At 48.4% G+C, this 22,626-nt stretch overlaps 1 protein-coding gene across 1 annotated transcript; it reads right to left on the bottom strand.

Moving 5' to 3' along the window:
* Window positions 1-697: 697 nt before the first annotated feature.
* MYO1H (myosin IH) lies at window positions 698-18,398 on the bottom strand. Its single transcript, XM_027652170.1, has 31 exons — window positions 18,246-18,398; window positions 17,450-17,565; window positions 16,821-17,019; window positions 16,305-16,385; window positions 15,705-15,884; window positions 15,267-15,365; window positions 14,548-14,661; window positions 14,148-14,219; window positions 13,328-13,447; window positions 13,115-13,182; window positions 12,693-12,798; window positions 12,111-12,191; window positions 11,724-11,815; window positions 10,284-10,378; window positions 10,012-10,058; window positions 9,719-9,799; window positions 9,043-9,148; window positions 8,676-8,793; window positions 8,298-8,411; window positions 7,872-7,948; window positions 7,194-7,262; window positions 6,503-6,587; window positions 5,595-5,754; window positions 5,155-5,238; window positions 4,572-4,665; window positions 3,982-4,037; window positions 3,384-3,519; window positions 2,924-2,991; window positions 2,455-2,552; window positions 1,402-1,501; window positions 698-848 (listed from the first exon to the last, which is right to left on the bottom strand). The coding sequence occupies exons 1-31, from the start codon at window positions 18,369-18,371 to the stop codon at window positions 825-827; spliced, it is 3,066 nt and encodes a 1,021-aa protein (XP_027507971.1). The 5' UTR covers window positions 18,372-18,398; the 3' UTR covers window positions 698-824.
* Window positions 18,399-22,626: the final 4,228 nt, after the last annotated feature.

Below are 22,626 nucleotides of genomic sequence, written 5' to 3'. Positions count from 1 at the left end.
ATGGAGGTGGGAGGAGCTTTGGGGGAGAAATACCACCTCCTTGTGGAGTTAATTTGACCCCCTGGCACTGCTCAGGGCAGAGGCCCCAGGGGGTAAAGGCAGCAAGTCAAGGACCTGAGCATGGGGCATTTTAGTTTTAACTGTGGTGAAGGGACAAGGGGTGGATTTGGTGTAAGTTGTCCCTTTTCACTTGGTGTTGTGATGATGCTATTTTGATTGGGGGAGGGGGGAGTTTTTGTTTGGTTGGGTTTTTTTAGATAAGTGAAGGTTGTGTGGTGAACGTGGATTTTTCAGTTTAACTGCAGTTTCAGCTCAACCAAAGCACCAAAACCATCTGCACCAGCCCTGACCCTCCTCTCGTCATTCTGAGCTAAAGGCTTTGCCAGTCTGCCCACAGAAAAGGTGTTTTCAGACCAGAGTTAACATCAGTGATCTGCACTTTTTGCAGTTCTCCTGAGTTGTGACTCAAAGTACAGCTAAAGAAGCCTTTTGGCTTCTGTCTTAATCTTTCCTGACCGTTAGAGCTCTCAGAGACAGACATTTTAGCTGTGGAATGGCAGCTTTTGGTTTAAACACGTCCCTGTGACCGTGTAACGAGCATCTCTGCTCACTGGAATGTTACAGCAACATCGTGGATTTTATTTAGCTATAGTTGAGTAGTTTTAAGCTATAAAAAAAGAGCCTAAAAGATGCAAGCAAACTCTCAAATCACAGCAGCCCTGTGGCATCAGAGATTCCAGGGGAGATGTGAGGGCTGGTCTCATCCTGCAGGCTCCTTTCTGCTCCCAGCCAAGGCAGGGCCCGGGAACAGGAACTGGTTCTCATCAAGACTTTACCTGGGTTGACACCTGGGACAAGAAAAAGGAGTCATTAAATTAGGGACAGCTGACCAGTGCCCTGAGGGTATTACACCTCCATGGAATTCTTCCTTGGAGCTCTCAGCTCCTCACATGACCTGCTTGGGTGACAGGAAGTGCCTCCCCTCCATCCCCCAACCGATTCCAGGCATAACTTGGTTGAGGGAGGCAATAAGAGGTGGAAAATGTCACCTGAGACCTCATTTTGCAGGTGCTCATTGAATTTGGGTTAGGTTAAATTCTCTAACTGACCAAGCCAGGGGTGAGCCTTGCTCCCCCATCCCTGGGCCAGCTCGAGGGCAAGCAGCAGTGGCAATTCCTACACAACTCATGGACCTGCAGCTCCCAGCACAGCCAGAACCAGCTCTTGTGCATCACCTCATGCAGGTAAACACTGGTGAGTAGTGACTCCTGTACTTCTGCTCTGTGAGAGGACTCAATTCCTCCTGAACTCCCACGAAGGGCACTTGGCTGTGCTCTCTGCAGGTGTAGGGTGTCACAGGAGGAAGCACAGGTGTATTCCCGTGCTCAGATGAGGCCTTACCACTGTTAGTTGTCCAGTCTTGTCCTTGAAGATCTGAGACTCCTTCCCCACAGCGAACACCATCGTCCCCTCCTTCCCGGAGCCGATGCGGAACCGGAGGCTGCAAGGACAGAACCCCCAGGAGTGCTCTCCCCACAATAGGCTTTACTCTAAGCCCCCTTTATTTCTGTTCCTTGGCAAATCTCCTTAGATGAGAGATCAGAGCCCCAGCTTAGGTGAATTTCCTAAACAATTGCATTATCCCCCCCAGGCTGATGGGTTTGATGAATGGAATGTCCCTGCCTGGCCCAGGCTTTGAATGTTCCTGGTGCAATTAAGCACTAGAAGTTAAGCAGATCTGACCTGGAGAAAACCACTGAACACACCAAATCTAATTACAGCTGAAAGGCAAAAGCCAGGGAGAAAAGCTGGAGCAGAAGTGCAGGTTTCACCTGCCAGCTCCAATTCACAGGGAGATCAGAGACACAGACCATCCACCTGCCCTCAGCTCGGGGCCGTGGCTGAAGGATCCTCAGCTCTGCAGTCACATTTTGGGCCTCCTCAATCCCTTTGGGAGAGGAGCATTTATCCTCAGGTGACCCCCAGCTTTCCAGCTGGCTTTCCTCAGACCTGGGGCTAATGGGATCCACTGGGAAATCACTAAACTCACAACCTCAAGTGCAGGACACAGCAGCAGGAACCTGAAAAAGGTGGTTTTAAAGTGCAATCACCTATAAGTAAGTTTGGGGTTTAGGTAGCTGGGGCATGGGCAGCTCTCAGAGCAGAGCAGCACACCCAGCAAGGTGCACCCACCATGGAAATAAGCCTCATTAGCCTGGGAAAAAGGTTGGGATGATTTTTAATATATTTTCTCTCAGTGCATCCTATCCTGTCTCTCCTGTGCCTACAGAAGCCATGGAATGCTGCTGCATTAGACCTGACCAGCTTCGGGCACTGTCTGCTGGGTGAGGGCAATAGTCTTGACCTGAGTAGTCCAGACCTAAAAGGTTTTGAAGCAGGCTTTTCCATAGAATACAGCCTGCCCAGTGGTGCCCATCCACCTTCCTTCCTCACCTTCCCTGCACAACCTTAACGAGGCTTTGCTTGTTGGCCAACATGCAGAGCTTCGTCACCGTCTCGAAAACGTGCTCGCACTGCAGGATCACATCGCCCTGGAGAGGAGAAAAGAGGGATAAAGTCACCTGGCACCACCCCAGAATGTGACCACAGAGCAATGGTGCACTCAGGGAGACTCCTTTGGAATGCCAGAGCAGTGACTGCCTGGCAGAAGTGACCAAATTAAACATTCTTTCCAGGGATTATTTAGGATTTAGAGCAACTCTGGCTCTAAAAAAAGGCAAGAGCATGTCCAGATACAGGAACATAGCTGGGGAATGGTCTGGAGCACAAGTCTGATGCAGAGAAATTAATAAGCCTCAGTAATTATGTAATCCCAGTATTTTATAGGATGATATTGGAAGCATCAGCAACAAGACCTTATTTCTAACCACCAGCTCACAGGAGCTACATCACAATTTTCTACCTTCTGTTTGTTGTCCTCTGGAACATGAATGACCACGATCCCATCACTCAGGTTACTGGTGGAGATCCCTTCAGAAGAAATCCAAAATTAGAGGAAAACCCACCAAACCCAGCTCCAGAGGGCAAAGAACTGTGTTCTCTTAGTTACAAAATTCTATCTCAAGGCTTACACCCAAATCCTTTGTCCATCCCCCAGGAAAAGCTGTTCCCAGGTAGATCATTGCTCCAAATATCTTTGTAAGACTAAGTTTCAGAAGTTCATCCTTCTCCCAGGGTCTCTGACAGGACATGAAGCCCCACCATGACTCATGGACTCATCACAGAGTCATGGAATGGTTTGGGTTGGAAGGGACTTTAAAGCCCATCCCATTCCAACCCCTGCCACGGGCAGGGACACCTTCCACTAGCCCAGGGTGCTCCAAGCCCCATCCTGGCCTTGGACAAAGGACTCCCAGAGTTACCTTTCAATGTGGAGTAGTCAATCTTCTGCTTGACCTTGGCCACCTCCACCACGTAGGCCGAGCTCTGGGTCAGCACCAGGAGCCGCTCCCGTGCCTTGAACCCGTTCCTGTCATATTTTATCACGGGGGTCACATACTGAAAACAACGAGTTGGAATCAGCACTTTCACTGCTGCAGGGCCTGGGCCAGGCAGTTGAGTTTTCCTGACTGGAAGCAGCTCAGTGAGGGGCAGCTCTGCCTGTGGAGCTGCAGGCCCAGCTCTCAGCAGCTCCTGCCAAGCTCTGCTCACAGGGATCTGGATTCTTTGTACTGGGAAATCCAGAGAGCAGAACCCTGCTCTGAGCAAGATGGGTCCCCTGTGCCCTCTGTGCCAGAACCATGGGAAGTACATGGACACCCTGGATCTGCTCCTGCCCTGTACAGCCCGAACAGGGCTAGGAATAGAATCTTAAATAACTTATTTAGGTACATTTTGAGGCCTGTCTCCAATTTAAAAGCAAGGAAATAGTGGCTCCACTGCTATTCATCAGGCCCTATGTGACCAACCAGCTCCAGGACTCCAGTGAAGCCTATTCCAAGGGTTCTGTCCTTCCCTTACCTTGATGTTCTCCCCTTGGATGAGCTGCAGCACTTTGGGGTTTATATCATTCACTTCTGAGGAGCAAACCAGAAAGACAAACTGAGTGTAGGTGACAGACCTATAGCCACAGACAGTTACCACTGCCCCAGCCAACACCAGAGAGCTGCACTGTCTTCATCCCAGTTGTCCTCGTCCCTCTGGCACAATCCCTTCCAAACTGAGGGTGGTCACTTCCAGCCACCCCCAAACCCATTTTTGTGACTCTCTTGCCTGACAATTAATTCACACTGGGAGTTCCTGCCCGTTCTTGAGTCTGCTCTTTGTTCAGACCCTGATCCACCCCCACCCACAGGGAATTCTGCTCGGGTTTCTGGCTCTGTGTCCCAAAGGGATCCCAGTACCCCCAGTGTGAGAGCCAGTCTGGCAGATTGATCTCTGAGTAAGTGTCACTAGACATGGCAGAGGAAGGAACTCCAACAGCAGGGTCCAAATGCAGGAGGTGATGCTGCCTCTGTCAGGTGGGAATTTCTCATGAGTCTGTTTGGTCCAACAGACCTTCCCTGAGCAGGAGCCTGTGGCCAAGGCCCTGAGGGTTGCTGTGCACTCACTCAGCCGGGTGTCCAGGAAGGGCTGGTTGATGCTCTGGACATATCCCTCCTTCTTCCCTCGGAAAACATCACTGGTCACCACCTTCTGCTGCAACTGAGGTGGGGAGGAACAGCCTTTATCCTCAGAGATCCTCCATCAGGAACATCAGCAGGTCTGATGTGAACACTGTTACTGCCCAACATCCTTCCGCTCATGCATTGCCCACCTGACTATGGAATCGTGGAATTGTGCTGCATTTCTTCCAACAGCTTTAGGCTATTCCTGTATTATACCAAATAAAGGGGCAGCACGGACATTCCTACAGATTTTTCTGATTTATGGGTCTTTTCTAATTACATGGAGTGCAGCTTTAATGCCATAAGATAAAGCCCCACATGTATGGAGGAGAACTGCTCCATACATTGCAAGAGACACTGGAAGGAATCCCTGACTCCAGGTTGGGGATTGCTCTTATCCCTGAGTGGGTGAGGGCAGCAGCAGCAGGAGGTGCAGCCTGTGTTCCAGATGCTCCTCCACAGGTAACAGAGGTCACTCAGGCACAGCGTGTTTGAACTCACACACTGGCACTCAGGTGTTGGTTACCTGGGCTTTCCTCTCAGCAGTGACCCCCCGGCAGTATTTCCTCACCAGGTTCCTCATGCAGATCTTCTGGAGCAGCTCGGATGTCTACATCAAAAAAAGTTAAAATAAAACAGTAGGGAAGTTGTGCAAACAGGTCTGTCTGTGCCATGAGCCTAAAAGCTCTTGGGATTAATTTTGTCTTCATAGGGCTTTTGAGTTCACTTTTCTGTCTGTGCATTTTTCCTTTCTATTGTTTAAAACAACACAGAGTTCCCTCCTTCCCCTTGGAAACACAAACCTGGGGTCATTCCTCCCACTCTCATCCAGACACAGCAGATCTCAGGCTCTTCCAAAGGGGACAAGCCAGCAGATCCCTGCTCTTCTCCCACACGAGGAATGCACACACATGACCACAGAACAGAAGCACCTTCACCTCTCCCAAAGCCTCCAGCAGCACCCACCTCTTCCAGGATGGAGGGAGGTTGGAGCCAGCTCTTGTCCAAGACATTTTTTGGAAGGTGGTCTCGGAGCTTCACCAGGTATTTGTACTGGGCAAGCCTCACAAACTCCCTGTTCTCTGGGCAAAGGGGCTTCTTCCGATTGATGAAGCCAGTTATGAACCTACAGAAAACACCAAACCAGAAATGACATGTGACCTTGAGAAATCCATGGAGTGAGGTGAGGTACAGGGGACACACAACAGGTTAACAGATCACTGATGTTAACAGAGGTACAGCAGTGGCAATCTTAAGCTTTATAATGTCTTAAATATTAACTTTTTTTTCCCAAGTTCTGTTGGCCAGAACATGGTGCTTTGGAGTCTTAAAGGAAGATCATCTCTACTTTGGGAGCTGGGTTTAAGGGAGTGGAGAGGGAGGACGAAAGGGGATGGAGGGGTGTGCAAAGTATTAGGAAGCAATTGTTCCCTGTGAGGGTGGTGAGGCCCTGGCACAGGTTGCCCAGAGAAGCTGTGGCTGCCCCATCCCTGGGAGTGTCCAAGGCCAGGTTGGACGGGGCTTGGAGCAACCTGGGCTAGTGGAAGGTGTCCCTGCCCATGGCAGGGGTGGGACTGGATGAGCTTTAAGGTCCTTCCAATCCAAACTGTCCTGGGATTCTATGGTTTGGAAATACAAATCAGAGCCACAGAAATTTGTGCCAGTCAGAGAATTCCTGAGGAGGTGCCAGGCATTTCAGACCAACCCCTGGCACTTGTCCTCCTACCTACAACCACAGCTTGCAAATGTCTGGGAAGGAGCTGGTTTTGACTCCCTGCACTGTCAGTACTCTGGGCTTGTTGTCCAGAGACCATCTCCACGCTGGGACCCCCCTCCCATAGCCCTTCCCAGGACCCCCCTACAGTGATAGTTACTTCCTGATTGTCTGAACTGCCCACGTCCTCTTCTTGGCCTCCTTCCGTGCCAGCGCTCCTCGCCAACACGCCTCAAGCTTGATGGCTGCAAGAACAATCAGGTATCAGAGGGCCTGTGCCAAGCTGTCCTTTAATCCACACAGCAGAAGATAGAACTGGTTCTCTTGCAGCTCTAAAGATCAGCTGATGGGAACAGCAAGAAGTTTAGGATGTTTTCTTCTCTATCATAAGTGGTTGATCCAGTTTCAGCTGCACTGGGGAGCTCAACCCCAAGGCAGGGCCAGACCTTGTCACTGCTCAGCCTCCTGTTGTCCCTGCACACAGCTCATCTCAGAAAGCTGCCCTTTGAGCCTGCAGATTTTAGATCAGCAGATCAGATCTAAGACAGAACATTCCCATGTGCGTGGCACAAAGTGCTGCTGCTGCTCAGAGCTGCTCCCACAGCTGGTGCCTGGCTGGGGCCAAGAGCAGTTTGTGGTGTGAGGAGCCAAACTTAGACAACTAAAAGGGTCTCTATAACTGCTCTGTGAATGCTTTTTGTGCAGCTGACACTTGCATCTCACCTGACACCCACAGCCCTGCAGGGAAGCCATGAGTGTTACCCACAGCACCATGGATTTGTGACCTCCCAAAGCTACAGCTCCCATGGAAAGCCCAGCCCTGAGAGAATCCTCCACTCCAGAGCCCATACCTGCTTTCCTCTTCTTCTGGTATGCTCTTTTCCCAAGGAATCCTTTGTATTTGGCCTGTAGTCTTGAAACTGGAAAAAGAGGCAGGGACATCACTTGTACCTCCAGGACCAGAGACTGCGGAGCCAAGATCCCACACTCCACCAGCACAGGAGGGGCTGCACAACCACCAGGGAACAGAGGAGCCACAACAGCAACAGGTCCAGAAGTGGCCTGTGTAGGTACTGTGCCCTTCCTTTATGCTTTTCAGGCAGGTGCAGACAGGTGCCACCAGGTGAGATCCCAATTCCAAGGGAAAAGCACTCAGTACATCTAGGCATGGACTCATAGGACTGAGGAGCTCTGAAGGAGCCACAGATCCAGGACTCAAGCAATAAAGCCAGTGATTTCTCCCCACCCTGGAGAAAGATTACTGAGTTTTCCATGGATTCTGCAGAGCTATGCAGACCAGGGGGCTCAGCTCCCACCACAGTGCACAGAATCCCAGAGTGGTTTGGGTTGGAGGGACCTTAAAGCCCATCTTGTTCCACCCCTGCCATGGGCAGGTACACCTTCCACCAGCCCAAGCTGCTCCAAGCCCAGTCCAACCTGGCATCTCCTACATCACCCTGGAGCCCAAAACGCGGTTCACCAGGCCCTGCTGCTTAGTCTGTGTCAGAGGAAGGGAACTAGAACCTTACTCAGCAGTTGTTTCCTGTACTCAAAGGCATCTTCTGTAGCAAACAGAGTCTTTGGGAAACGAATGAATATTTTGGTTCTGAAAAAGAGACCAGGAACAGGTTATCATTCATGGTGGGCCCTTGTTTCAGCTGCCCCAACCAGGTTCAGGGACCTCCAACCAGCTGTGATGCCACCCAAGCCTAAAGTTGCCCTGGGCTGCCCAAGCAAGCAGGAAATCTGGAGCTGAGGCAAAGCAGCTCATCTGCCCTAACCCAGAGATGGAAGAAACGAGGCTGGATTGAAGCTTCCATGGAAACAGGTAAAAATAAACAAGAAATGTCTGCTCTGGGGGCGTTATCTGTCTCCTTGCTTGTGTCACAGACAGGACAGAAGATCCAACAGCAAACACTGAGAGCAGAGATCACAGCCAGAGTGAGGACATTTACCTTCCTAATTTGTACTCCTCAGGCTTGTAACCTATGTGCTTGATGAGTCTCTCCACACCCTCAGCTGCTGTCCCGTGCCAGTTGGGCCAGGTAGCTGGACAGAGGCATTTATACCTGAAATGTCAGCAAGACATCAACACAAATGGCATGAAATTTGAGAAACCCCTTCCTGAAAACTCTCCCCCTCAAATTCCCACTGCTTTATTAGAGACAGACGATGCCAAAACGTGTCAAAACGGATCCAGACAAGACACGTGCAAAGGTTATTTTTGGTGAAGAGGAGTGTCTGCTGACACCTCCCATCACTGGGACTGGACATTTAACCACAGCTTGCTCAGAAGCCCCTACGGGAGGGCAGGATTCCCTGGGAAAGCTCACCTTTGCAGGAAGTGCTCGTACTTGCGCCGGTATGCAAAGCCAGCTCGTCGCACCCGCAGATGCTCCATCAGGCCCAGGTACTTCACCTGGTGTCGGATCAGGAAATCATCAAACTTCCCTGCAGCAAGGACACACACTCACTGGCAAGTTCTGCCTGTGGAAGCTCCCCCAGTGGTCCATGTGTTGGGAGAAACCAGGGAGGAATCAAATCCCCAACTATCCAAGGTGATGACTTTGCTGCAGCTTAACTAAGCTATTTACATATACATATATATAACCCCCCACACACACACATACACAGGCTGCACCTTGCTACAAACAAGTCTCTCAGTTCATTCCTTGACCTCCTCAGTGTCTCCAGCCTTACCAGGCTCCTTGTTGTCGTTGGGTTTAATGCAGCGGATGTAAGAAGGCTCCTTGGACATCAGGATTTCTATCAGACTCGTCAGGCTGGTTTTGAACTGGGTTGCAACCTAAGATAGCATTGAAAGAACTTTCTTAGCCTTGGAACTCATGACTGCAGGAATTGAAATAACTCACTCCCTGCATCCAGCTTAAAGCTGGAATTGAAAGCTGTCGTGTTTTATAAATATACATACATACATATATATATATATATATATATATATATAAAAACACTGGCGGCTGTCTTAGCAGCATCACTGCTCAGCTGCCAGGAAGTTTGCAGAGGTGGAACAGCAGCAAAAACATCCACCAAGTTCAGGAATCTCAGAATCATTAGGGTTGGAAGGGACCTCTGGAGATCATCCTGTCCTGTCCAGGCAGGGTTACCTGGAGCAGGTGACACAGGAACTTGCCCACGTGGGTTTGGAATGTCTCCAGAGAGGAGATTCCACCACCCTCCCTGGGCAGCTGTTCCAGTGCTCTGCCATCTCTATGGAGAGAAATTTTTCCCTCATGTTGAGGTGGAATTTCTTGTGTTTTAGTTTATGGCCATCAGGACTAAGGGCAGGATCAGTGGTTAAACCAAGGCTTGGGGAGTTGAGTTTACATTCAAAGTTAAGACTAAGGAGAAAACTCACAGTCTCTGGTCTCCTCCTGTTGTCCAGCTCTGACAGGAGGAAACAATCTCTAATGATGGCGTTCTTGGAGTTGCACAGAACCTGAAACAGGAGGAACTAGAAGTTGCCTTATTGAGCAGCACTTCTATTGCTCCTGTGAGCAGCACAGCCCTGAGGACACACACAGGTGCCTAAAGGTCACTGCTAAAGAGAAAAGTACGTTCTTTTTTGCTGCAGGCATTAAATACATCTTCTGCAAAGCGTTTCTGCTCCAAGTAGGTAACGAGAGAATAGCATCCCTTTTTTGTCCTTACCTCCTTCAGGTTTCTGTACAACAGATCATTATTCTTCTCCAGAAATCCTGAAAAAAATATTTTAAAAAAAGTTTAATTCTTTTGGAGGCCACAAACTTCAGCACAAAATCAGGACATTTCCATCCTCTCTGCATTCACTCATTGCATCCTCACTGCAGTCACGTGTGAGACATTCAAGTAACAGTGCCTCCATGGGGAAGGTATTTGGGAATTCCTCTTCCCACATCACCTGAAGAGCTCAGGTAACTCCCAGACTGGGCCTGCTCACTCACCAACAGCACAGTAAGTGACCTCTCCTGCGTAGTGGAGGAGCCGGAAATCCACCCAGTCGATGGATTTCCGCGTTTTCTGGTCGGCGAGTTTGCGACTGCAGGGGAAAAACAGCAAAACACCAAGAGAAAGGGCAACAAACAGCTTTGCTCAGGCTGGAGAGAGTCACAGCTGCAGGACAGCTGGAAATGTAGGGTTTGTGCCTCTTGATGGGGCTCTGACTGTAGAGTTACGGGCCAGAGTCAAACCATCATTTATCTCTGGTGGCAGCAGAGAATGGGAGCAGCTCCCATAAACTCAGAATACCTGTGACCTTCCTATTGCCCTTTGACAAAGACCACCCTTTCCAGAAATATTAAGATTTCTTCCCATAACATTCATTTAAATACATTCTTACTTGCTTAAATGGGGGGAAAAGATTAGCAACTCCCTCAACTTCAAAGCAAACCCGGTGCAAAGGATTGCTCAAGATATTTTGCCCTGGGGCAAGAACCCAAATAGAAAGGAGGAATCCAAATGTTCAAGAATAGCGGGACAATTTTAGAAAGCAAGGATTCCCCGGAGAAAAAAAAATACCAAGAAAAAAAGAGCAACTTCACAGTTGAAGTTTCAGTTTTGTAAGCAGTCAGTAACTGCAGAGCTGGGTGTCACAACAGCACATTAGTCTATCAAAGCTCCTTCCAAGAGCATCGCCAAGTACAGATCCTGTTTAAGTAGCTCCAGCACTGCTATTTAAAGCTTTAATCAGGCAGAACAGCATTAAGGCACATTGTGGTGACAAGGAAGTTGGCTCCAAATTTTCCACTTGGCTGTGGCGAAGTTCAGAGCTGTAGGAACAGTGACAGCTCAGCAGCGGGGCTCGGAATTGATGCCTTGTCAGAGCCTTCAGCAGCTCCTGCTGGGAACCAGCCCAGCGCCAACGCACTCATCTGCCACCAAAATGGGCTCCAAACCCACTGCAAACAGAGTATCAACCAAAATGTCACTCAGCTCAGGGACAGGAGCAGGAGCATTTTCTTTCCTTTTCGTACTCAAATCTCACAAGTGGCAAGATGAATGTCAATATTTATACACCCCTCAGGCATTGGGCTCCTTGTCACAACATCCTCAGCTTTCCCTGGAGTCAGTGGGGCCAAAGCCACCTGTGGCCAGAGTCATCTCACCTTCACGGGCTAAAATCACGGGCTGAACCCATGAGTCCCTAATTTTAGTGTGGAATGAAACCAGTTTACAGATCAGCATCACACCAGCAAAGAGACAGGACCTCCCTCCACCTCCCAGTGCCTCGGGTCAGACTCTGCCAGTGCAGCACATTTCAGTGTCAGACACTGGATGGGCTGCTTGATTTGCTCTGGTACAAAGCAAACGTTGTTCCCTCCCCAACACTGTCACGGATTCGAGATGGGGAGAGGCTGGGATAGGATACAGAGGTAAATGCATACGTCACGAAGTGGGGATGATCTCCTACTTTCTCTTCCAGCTTTTCCAAGAAGCTCAGGTCAGTCGCTTCCCCAGGCCGTAAACATTCCTCATCCTGGAAGAGCAGACACTGGATCAGGGCTGCCCTGAGCACCTGCTCCGTCCTCCACAAAATATAACTGTGTTACACAAAGCCTGAGACTGGTTGGTGGAGAAGCAAAGCACCCACCCCCTTCAACCCCCACAGCTCTCCAGCCCTCAGATCCTCCACCTTCAACTTCTGGGCGTTTGTTTACCAAGGTCAGTGTGTTTACACTCTGGATAATGCAGATCCATCCCATAATCAGAGGGAAAAAAATGTGATTATGGGTCATTAGAGCAGGGCACAGGCCAGCAAACTCTGTTCTTACCAGAATGGAGATTATTCCTTTGTGCTTCTGCTCAACCAAGTCACAGATGATTTTGTTGTTAAAATATGGGATTGGCTCCCACTGGAAGATGAAAACAGGAAGAACAGCTTTAGATGAAGACCTTTTCTTTGCAATTTTAAAGTTCTTTGGAACTTAGATCCCAGTAAAGATCAGTGTGGTGAATTAGGACCAGCTGAAGGGAAAAGGTGACAGCACAGTGATCCATGACCCCACTCCAGAGTTCTCCTGCTTTCAGCAGCCCAGACCAGCTCCTTGTCCTCTACATGAATGTTTTCCACCTTCTCATGTCTTGCACTGCTGGAGTTCCTCATTCTCCAGGGACATTGTCACTGCTTAACATCTGAGTTTTGGGGAAGGTCTTGCTTCTTTGTTAAATGATGTAAATTAAGTCTTGGCTAAATTAAACTAAAGGGGATTCAGAATGAGACCTGTGGCAATCTCACACTTCCCATGGGAACAATAACAAACTGAAAAAAGCAGGATGCCTTTCACATTGCTGATCAAAAGCATTCAGTATAATGGCAGTTCAAAGAGAAAAGGAGGGGAAAATATATAATGTACCTCTATCCCTTCCAGTTCATATTCCTCCTGCTCTGCTTTCAGGGTCATCTCAATCAGCAGCTGCTGGAGCTTCTCATTGCAGTAATTAATGCAGAACTGCTCAAAGCTTCAGGAGGTTTAAATGAGCATCAGGTATTTCATGGGCAGTTCAGCTTCTCCCACCAGCACCTGCTGTTCTCAAGCCAAACCACCCACTTCCACACAGATCAAACCCACACATCCCTCCCACACAGTGGTACCAACAGCCCAAATCCAGGCCTGCAGCCCAAGCTGAAGTTTTCAGTGGGGTTCAGCAAACCCCCTGCACCCAGATTTTACAGTCCCCCATGTCTTGCCTTGCAGGGGGAAGAGCACACTCCAGAAATCAGGCAGGACTTCAGCGCATGCCCCAGGTCACCCCAAGCCTCAGGAACAGCCCTTACCTGTTTGTGTCCAGCACTTCAAAGCCATAGATATCCAGCAGGCCAATAACTGTTTTCTGAGTTGAATCCTGTTAAAGACACCACAGCTCTGCAACTGCTCCTTCCCTGCATGTTCTTTCTTCCACCTGAATTTTAAACTTTCTCTTCGAGACTTTCATGTCACATCCCAATGGAGAAGCCACTTTAAAGCAGGAGCCCAGGCAAGAAACCAACCTTGTTGGCCAGAGAGCTGTTGATTTTGTTGACAAGCCAAGTGAAAGTCCGTCCATAAATCGCCTTGGCTACGGCGTCCCGAGCATAGAATGCCAGATCCACGTTCAGGGGGCTCAGGACCTGGAAATAAAGGTATGCCAGAGCTGCCAAACACCACAGATAATCACAGTAAACTTCTGCCAAGCCAGTTCACACTTGTGGCTTGGTGTGCAGCCCCACTGTTGTGCACCACAGCACAGCTGGGCTGCAGCTGCTCCTGTACATACCCATGGCAGGGGGTGGACTGGATGATCTTTAAGGTCCCTTCCAACCCAAACCATTCTGGGCTTCCATGATTCCACCTACAGCCTTATTTCCCATCAGTGTTCCTTCAACCACTACATGCCAGCAGGGTTAGGACACTACATTTTGAAGAATACTAACTTAGGCAAGTGGGGGAGCTATTCTGACTTCCTCTTACTTTTATTTTATTAAAATAAAGATACAAAATGCTCGAAGAGCACTTTCTACCAGTCTTTTCTTCCAGTTTCCCAGGAAGCACTAAGGACTGGACGAAGGGAAATTGTTTGGCTCTAACACAGGGCTGCCTGCAAGTCCCTGCTCCCAGGTTTTTAACAGTTTCTTGTTCAGCAAGAAACCCTAATATTGGGGATATATTTAATTTAATGTCTCAGCTAGAAGACAGGGATGTGGAGGAGGAGTGGGACAGCCAGAGTGACCTGTTTGTGCTGTAACATGGAGAACAGAGCTCCTTGTCCCCCCTTCCCCCTCAGAGTTGGGGGTCTCCCAATGTCTGGGGTTGCACAGAATCACTCGGTACCTCTTCGGATCTGGCCTCGATCTTGCGGTGGGTGAGAGCTTCCTGCAGGATGGACAGGTGAGCACCCAGGAGCTGCAGGAAAGGGAATATTTGCACTCAGGGCCCAGCCAGCAGGACACTTTAAACAGGCAGCACAGTGTGACCAGTGGGGCACAACCCCAGTGCCTTCCCAGTCACCCTCTTCTTTAAGCAACAGCAATTAAGGAAGTTCCAGGGAGATGAGCTACAGAGGAAATTACAGACAGTTCACAGCAAGAGCTGGGTATTTCTATAGCTAGGTATTTATATAGTTATCCTCCTATTTTGGGGAACAAATGTTTTGTCCTTAAGAAAAAAATCCATCAGGGTTAAGGTCTTCTTTGTAGCACTGGCAATACTGTCACTGTCTCAGCAAAGGTACCTTTGAAATCCACTTGATCTGGGTGCCATCCCGGATGATGGCATGGCCATTGCTGTCCTCTTCAAACTGAATGTTCCCAAGGTGCAGGACACTGGCAACAATTCCAAAGAGGTGCTAAGAACAGGAGGTAAACCATTAGAACACAGGTTTCCACAGCTTGGGAATGATGCAACTCTTTCCTACACCTGCTGGTAACCAGAATATTGCCAGGCTGAGAGAGGTGAGTCAGAGAACCTGCTACAGGGGTGTGATGCCCCCACAGGGTGATGCTCCTCACCTATCCACTCCCTCAATCCCATGGAATCGCAGAAAGGACCTTAAGGACTTTCCAGGCCCACCCCTGTCATAGGCAGGGACACCTTCCACTATCCCAGGTTGCTCCAAGCCCCATCTGACCTGGGCTTGGACACTTCCAGGGATGGGGCAGCCACAGCTTCTCTGGGCAACTTGTGCCAGGGCCTCACCACCCTCACAGGGAAGAATTTCTTCCCAATCTCCCATCCAACCCTGCCCTCTGTTAGTGGGAAGCCATTCCCCCTTGTCCTGTCACCTGTGCTTTTGTAAAAAGTCCCTCTCCATCTTTGTTGTCGGCTCCCTCCAGGTACTAACCACCAAAATAATGCCTTATTCCACCCTTAATACCTCTCCCAAGAAAGGCTGCTTCCATCAGTTCAGGAAAACAGCAGTTTCCTCCTTAAATTCCCTTTTAACACACACACCTCCATATCTTTCTCAGTGAAGTCAATGATAGAAAAGGCTTTGCGGACTATTTTCCAGTCATTCTTGTCATTAATAGAAAACACTTTGGCACATCGACCCTACAGTAAAAGAAAGATGGATTAGCACAATTCATTGGCAAAGCAAATTTGTTAATCAGCAAACAGATACTTCTGGGCAGAGTGCTTTCATTTCCAGTTTCCTCAGCAAGTTATGTCAGTGCTATTAATCCTAAAAGTGGCTCTTTTGATGAGATTTTTCAGTTTATACTGAAAACCTGATACAAAGCACTGAGTGTTACCATAAATTGGTTAAGGCTTGTGCAGAGCCTGAGCTTGCAGCCATTCTCTGTTTTTCAAGGTAAGAATATCTCCTGCCCAAGCTGCCTTTGCAACCCCTGTGATTCCTGGTGTGCCACAGAGGGAGCAGCTCCCACTGACCTGGATGAGATACGTGTACTTCTGGGGGTTGCGCTCCAGCCCGAGCCAGGACAGAAGATCCTTCTCTCCACCCTCCAACAACTGGTAGAAAATATGGAAATTCCTTTCCCCGTGGTTTTGGTGGACAACTCTGGATTTCTCAATTAGGTAGCTGAGGATATGCCCTCCCACTGGCGCTCCCTGGCAGGACAGAGCAGTCAGATCAACACCAAAAATACCAATAACATCCCTATGATGGCTGGTTTTTTACACCCAGGAATGAGGAGCAGGATCAGGAAAAAACCGATTCTGCTGTCACTTATCTGCCACCTTTTATTTGAGAGTGAGTATCCAGCAACATTACAAGGGTTTGCTGTCCTGCTAATTGTGCTTTACAACTCTCTCTCAGCTTTCCAGGGAGCACTGGCTGGATTGCCAGTGATGTAGGAAGCTTTCAGGATGGATAACTTGTGACCTTACCTGCAAAATGCAAGGCCTGTAAAAACAGGATCACAAATGTGCAGTGTAAGGATTAATAAATCCTGGGCTGCCTGGTCAGTGCCCAAGAGGTTCTCTGATCCAGCTTTTTTCCCCACAGTGCTCCACTGGGTTTGTTCTCACCTTAAAATCAAACTGGATGTCCATGTATTTCCCAAACCTACTCGAGTTGTCATTACGCAGGGTTTTTGCATTCCCAAAAGCCTGTGGATACACAGACAGGTAAAGTCACTTCTCACCTCACTGAGAACCTGACACAGGACCAAGTTCCAGTAACAAAACTGAGTCCCACTGAATTCAGCGGGATTAAAGAAATACAAACTCATGTATTTTTGTAGCTTCAAGTGAAATTCCGCTAAACCAGTTATTGCTTTACAGAACCTGTAACTGAAACCCCAAGGAGCTGTTGCACAGTTTCCTTGTACTCCCAAGTTTCATCCAGCCTCCACTAGAAACCCCAAGTTTAAGTTTCCAAACATTAAACTGTATTAAATCCCAAGGATTCTTTCAGAGGTTGTGCCACCAAGAGGCCAGTGTTGGCCATTCCTGGACCCAGGGGTGCAGACTTGGAGGAAGCTTTGAGCAGCGAGGCCACCACCAACAACCTTTGTGCATTTTCCCCCTGATTTAGTTTCTTACCTCAAGAACAGGGTTGGAAAGGAGCAGCCGGTCCCGGACGGTCTGCAGCTGCTCCGTGGTGGGACAAGTCACTGCGTAGTACTGCAGGATCTTCTTGGATGCCTCTGTCTTCCCAGCCCCACTCTCCCCAGAGATGAGGATGAAGTGGTTGTTGTACTCGCTGCACATCACCCGGTAGGCGTTGTCAGCTATGGCATATCTGGACATGGCACAGGAGGCATTTGGAGGGAAACATCCATCAGGAATGGCACAGGAGACAGAATATCAAAGGCTTTCCAGGGTATTCACTCCTGCTCTAACTTTACAAGTGTTGGACAGGATCATAGAATCCCAGGTGGTTTGGGTTGGAAGGGATCTTAGACATCATCCCTTCAGTGAAGAGTTGGACTTAATTATCCTTGTGGGTCATTCCCAACTCAGAATACTCTGTGATTCTGTGATCTCATTCCAACCCCCTGTGGTGGGCAGGGACACCTTCCACTGGAAAAGCTGAGCTCAAAATGAGTCTGACTCAAAGTTTCATAGTAAAAACCAAACCTAGTGCCTGTGGACACACCCCCGTGGTGCCACAGCATTACAGAGAAATCCCAAATCAGTGATCCAAGCTGACATCCCAAGGGATTACTTACAGATGTGGTGGCAGTTCAAAGAAGTTCACCCCTCGGTAGAGCTGCATCTGAGTCACGGTGTAGATGTCCAGCTCCTTGTAAGGGTTCACAGACACGAGGAGGGTACCAATGTATGTCTGCAGGAGAGAGAGCACTCGGGTGGGAAACCTGCTCCAGCATCAGAGTCACGGCTCTCAAAGCAAGAGTCAAGTACTAAAGAAGCAAGAACTAAAGAAGATGGCACAGAGTTTGTTAAGAGAGAACCAAACAAACCAACCAAAAAACCCTTCCACAGCCTTCATTATTACAAAGTCAACACCAAACTTCTTCCAAAATCTCTTGTTATGAGTAGAGCTGAACCATGACAGCAAGCTCAGAGCCTGACATTTTAGATGCAAGGTCCTATAAGCATGGGACCATCCCATAAGCACGGGATCCTTATGGGATCTTTCTCCTACTTATGGGATCCTTCCCCTACTGAAGTTAACATAACATACAACAAAATCCTCATCACTTCCCAGATGAATCAGGTACAATGTTCTGCCTTACCTTCAAGCATTGTGATTCCTTTCCCATTCCATTACTGTTTACTGCACATCCTTTAAAACTTTGCAAGGCAACTCAGAGCAAGCTGTGACTGTAATTTTCATCAGCTAAAGTAGACAAACCACTCCTGGATGATCACCCTGCTGGGTACTACAAATATCCAGCAAGGCTTGTTGCTAGATTCACGGACTGTACACAGCTCTTCCTCCTGGATCTGACCAGCAAGGCCCCTTGGAGACATCTCACACAAATCCACACAACCAGCACTCACATAGATGAGGTTCTCCTGGTAGCGCTTCCGCAGGTTGTTGAGGAAAGCAGCTTCGCTGGTGTGGGAGTCCAGGAGCACAAAGTCCTGCACCCCGACCCTGTCCCGGGCTATCAGAGCCCCCTCCATGTTCTCGTCGGTGTTGTCGTCCACTTCTTCCTTCTGCAACACAAAGGTGGGGGGACACAGGATTAGGAGGGAGCAGAGTTAGGAGAGACCTGAAGGGCCAGGTGAGTCCCTCCCCAGGGCCAAATCATCCTTGCACAGGTAACGCCAAGAGATCCTTATTCCAGCTTGTCCAGAGATGGCAATTCCACACCATGAGAGTTTGCATTTTGACATCTTCGAAGTCAAGACGTCTGAGACTCACTGCTGGGATCAGGGAGGAAGACCAGGGTTTCCAGGCACCCTCGCTGAACACAACAGCAAGGTGAGACAAACCCAGCCCCAGAGATGCAGTTGGGATCTGGACACTGCAATGACTCAGTCTGGACAGAGCCCTTGCAAGCACAAAGCCTGAATAAACAGTGGAAGACACCAGTCAAACCAATAGTTCTACACCATCTGCAACTCCTTTACACAGACAGAAGTGCACAAGTAGAGAAACTCTGGGAAAAGCTTAATGGGACCTAACTTTTAGGGAAAAAAGATACTACTTAGCACAAGACTCCGTTATTCCCAGTGTCTCCAGGTCGAGTTCTGGTGCTGGCAGCAGAGGTCCCCACACGCCAGCGGGAGCCACCGCGCTGATAAAAACAGTCAAACAGCGACTCAGACCCTTTCCAGCGCACCCCTGACCTTCTCAAAAGACTGACAGATGCCAAAAAGGGTGTCACTGATCAAACCTAATTCTTTTGCACCCTCCAGCTCTGATTATTTATCGTGGAAGTTGAGTTCACACTGGAAATTCTCCCTGCTGAGGATCAAGCTCGATTCCCAGGCTGTAAGAATAAACTGTGCTTTTTATTTAATTAAATCAAGCTGCTAATTTCACGCTGGCAAATAGAAAAAAAAGTTTTGGCTACATATTCTCCCTGTATTTGCCTACATTACACATATTCTACAATAATATTGCGCTAAAGTGGTGTTTTCTGGGTTTCTGGTTTTTTTGTATTTTAAAGACACCAGAATTAGACAGTTCAGAGAGAACTAACTAACTAATGCATTAAATGCTTCCCTTAGGACAGAAATGAAATCAAAGAGTTGGAGCAGCTTACCTTGCAGGGTTCCAGGCTTTGGGAATTAGGGGAGAGGATGCAGCCGAGCAGCCGGAGCAGCTCTGGAGGCTCAGGGCTGTGATCACCAGCCCAGCACCTTTGCTGTTCTGCTCCTGCCCTTGGGGACATTGGCTTTGCACATTTTGCTGCTCCACTGCTCCAGGAGATGCTGTGATTGTGTGTGAGGTTTCCAGTGAGAACTAAAAGGGCTGTGATGGCCTGTTTGTGCAGTGCCACCTCATGTTCTCCCTCCCCTTTTTTTGTTCAACTTTTATTTTTCTAAGGCAGAAGCTTTCAATTTGTAAATAGACATAGACTAAAATGTTTCTGCAAAGCTTTGGCAAACTCTGGCTCCAGAAGGAGGCTTTTGGGATGAGCCTGGACTGCACTGGTGGACACTAAGGACACCAAGTTTTATGGGATTTAGGAGCAAGGTTGAATAATTGAAGAGCAAAGGACCCATTCACACAATATTCTTTATAACTCAGGCAAGCTCAGAAGAATCAGTCCTTAAACAGCTATTTTAATGTTATTCTCATTTTACAGCCTGTTCTTTACATTTATCTGTTTATCTCACTGAGAGTGATCTGAGCTTTGAGATGTATATTCAGCAGTAACACTACCACATACTCCAGAGAGAGATCCCCTGAAAGCCTGTTATTTAAACCTTATCACAGTTTAAAAATAAATAAATCAGACCTGCACTAACTTCACACATGAGGAATTACATCTTTGCCTTTCACATCCTCTGCCTCCAGCTGCCTGTCCCCAGCCCCAGGCTGGCAGGACACAGCATTCCTCATTTTCCTGAGCCAGGCCACAATGTGACTGTGATCACTTCTTTCTTCTGCCAGAAAGATACTCCTAGCTTTTCCTTTTAATATTACTATCCCTTTTTTTTCCCTCCTCTGCACAGGACCTGTCTTAACAATTTGTTGAGCTTGTCCTTATCTCAGGCTCCATCAGTTTGGAATTAGAAATAAAGGATGATTTCACTTCTCAAATCAGTACCTGGACAGACCCCACTACCTGTGTACGGAGGGACGTGGAGGGGGGGGGAGGAAAAAGTATAGTAATATTAATAATAACAACAACAACAAAAATAATAGGATGTATCCTTCTTAGAAAGCTCTTGGGACAAGCTACACAGGAGACTTCCATTCTTTCCCAGCTGGGAATTAGGAAAGGATAAGCCTGAAACCACAGTGACCATCTCGCTGCTCAGGTTTCCCTAACCCAGTTCTCTCACGTGTATGTTAATTGGTAAGTGACAATGGTGCCCATCAAAATTCCTGAACTCTTTTCTGGACTTTTTTGTGCTCAGATTTTCTCGGTATTTTGCTGTTGTTGATATTTTTATTATCACAACGCCATTTGCTGCCATTTACACCCATTTCTGGAAGTTTACCACAATTTTCTGCTTGCCTGGTATCACCATGAGTAAGATACCCCAGGACTCAACAGGTCACAGAACCCCAGCAAGACTCTGCTCTCTTTTAAGGATTATTTTCCTTTCCTCATCACTCAGGAGTCAGGAGATTTCTTTCTTGCCTCCTGAGATAGGAGCTCTATCAAAAAAACTCTCCCTTGCTACAATGAAAGGTTTTGCTTTTCCCACAGGGATTTGTCCATCAACACAGAAACTACAGGGAACTACGTCAGATCCCAACACAAATTCTGTGCAGCTCTTGGGAAAGGTCTAAAATGAGGTCAGACAGAACAGGCCAGTTTCTTTGACAAAGTTTGTACCAGTTTGAAGCGAGATCTGGCAAGGAACGGGTAGAAGACAAAAAAAGAACCAGAAAGAAAGAAACTTAGCAAAATTATCACTTATCTTCACCAGAGGATCAAAACTTCATTTTTCAACAGACTCTAAAGGGAATTGTTGATGTTTCTTTGGTTTAATGTCATAGAACAGAAGAGATTAATGTAGAGGGGGAGAGGAGGAGCAGCTATGAGGCCACTGCTATTTTGGAAGCACTAGAAAATCCCAAACCCTGCAGGTACAATGAGGTGAGAGCAGGAACAACCTCACCCCCTGTAGCTTTGGAGCAGCCTCATACCTCCCACCCACCCAGCCAGGCCCCACCTGCACCAAAATGCCATTCAGCAACCCAGACCCAGGTTATTGGGGCCACCCACAAGGCCACCAGTTCCCACCACAACAGCAGAAAATCTTCTCAAGGATCCTCCACACCCCCAACCATCCCAACCTGCCGGAGCTGCTGGATTTCCCCCTTTCCCTGCCACCAGCACACTACAGATGCAGAAGTGGTTTTACTTCACATCTGCCTCCTGCTTTACCTGCACCCTCCTGCCACCTCCTTGTCCAGCCCGGCTCCTTCCACAAAGAGTTAACGGGGCTGGAGTTGAGGCCCGTTGACACCCAGGATCGTGTGTCGTGTTCGCTGCCCCTCCTTGGGCAGGGCTGCACATCCTCCTTCTGTCATGAATTATCCAACGTCCTGTCAGCGCCCGAGCCTAGGGAGTGCCGACAGCAGGCTCGGGGAGATCTTACATCTCATCTGAGGCTGAAGGTGGACCGATGGACTACGACCTTTCTGATGGGCAACTGGAGCAAATCCAGGCGCAAAATACGTCCCACCAACCCGACCAGGCTCCTCAGCCCCTTCCCGCAGCTCCCGCCTTGGTTCCCACTAGAGGTCACTGCAAAACCCGGTTTAATTTGCAGTTTCTGCAGATTATGTTTTGTTTGGTTTTTTTTTCCTTTTCCCCTTATGCAACCCAAAAATAACTTCTCGGGTTGGACCACCACCAACTCCCAGTGATCCTTGAGCAGCCTTAAACACCCTCTCCATTTTATTCACCGCCCTCCAGATGATGCTTCCAGGAATTAAGAGCTCTGTATTTAAGGAGATTCACACCCAGGTCCCATCTCACCGAATGATGAAGGAGATCTCATGAAGGGACTCGTAGCAGGATCAGGGTCTCCAGAGGTGGAAAAACCCACAAGATTATCTTGGTTTTACAGCAACACTTAGGGATTAGAGCTCTCACCTCATGGCTCAGAACCATTGAGGAAAACAAGCACAGAACACAGCCCAGGAGCCGAGAGAGGCAAAGGCATTGCTGCTTTATCCTTAGCTAATAAATACCGATGGTGAACATTCAAAACTTCAAAGAAAACCCCCCTCAATAATGCATAT

The sequence above is a fragment of the Corapipo altera genome, unplaced genomic scaffold (genome assembly GCF_003945725.1).
Source record: "Corapipo altera isolate COAL_440 unplaced genomic scaffold, ASM394572v1 67, whole genome shotgun sequence".
Classification (NCBI taxonomy): Eukaryota; Metazoa; Chordata; class Aves; order Passeriformes; family Pipridae; genus Corapipo; species Corapipo altera.
Note: the sequence above shows the minus strand (reverse complement) of the source record. Positions and strands in the feature narration are given on the sequence as shown.

What these genes read in the sequence shown, in the direction of transcription:
- MYO1H (XM_027652170.1), bottom strand. Translation starts at nt 18,371, where the DNA reads ATGGAGGGGGCTCTGATAGCCCGGGACAGGGTCGGGGTGCAGGACTTT. An exon ending in ACCAGGAGAACCTCATCTAT is followed by an intron (nt 17,566 to 18,245) that starts GTGAGTGCTGGT and finishes TCTCTCCTGCAG; the next exon opens with ACATACATTGGTACCCTCCT. An exon ending in CCAGAAGAAGAGGAAAGCAG is followed by an intron (nt 6,588 to 7,193) that starts GTATGGGCTCTG and finishes TTGTTCTTGCAG; the next exon opens with CCATCAAGCTTGAGGCGTGT.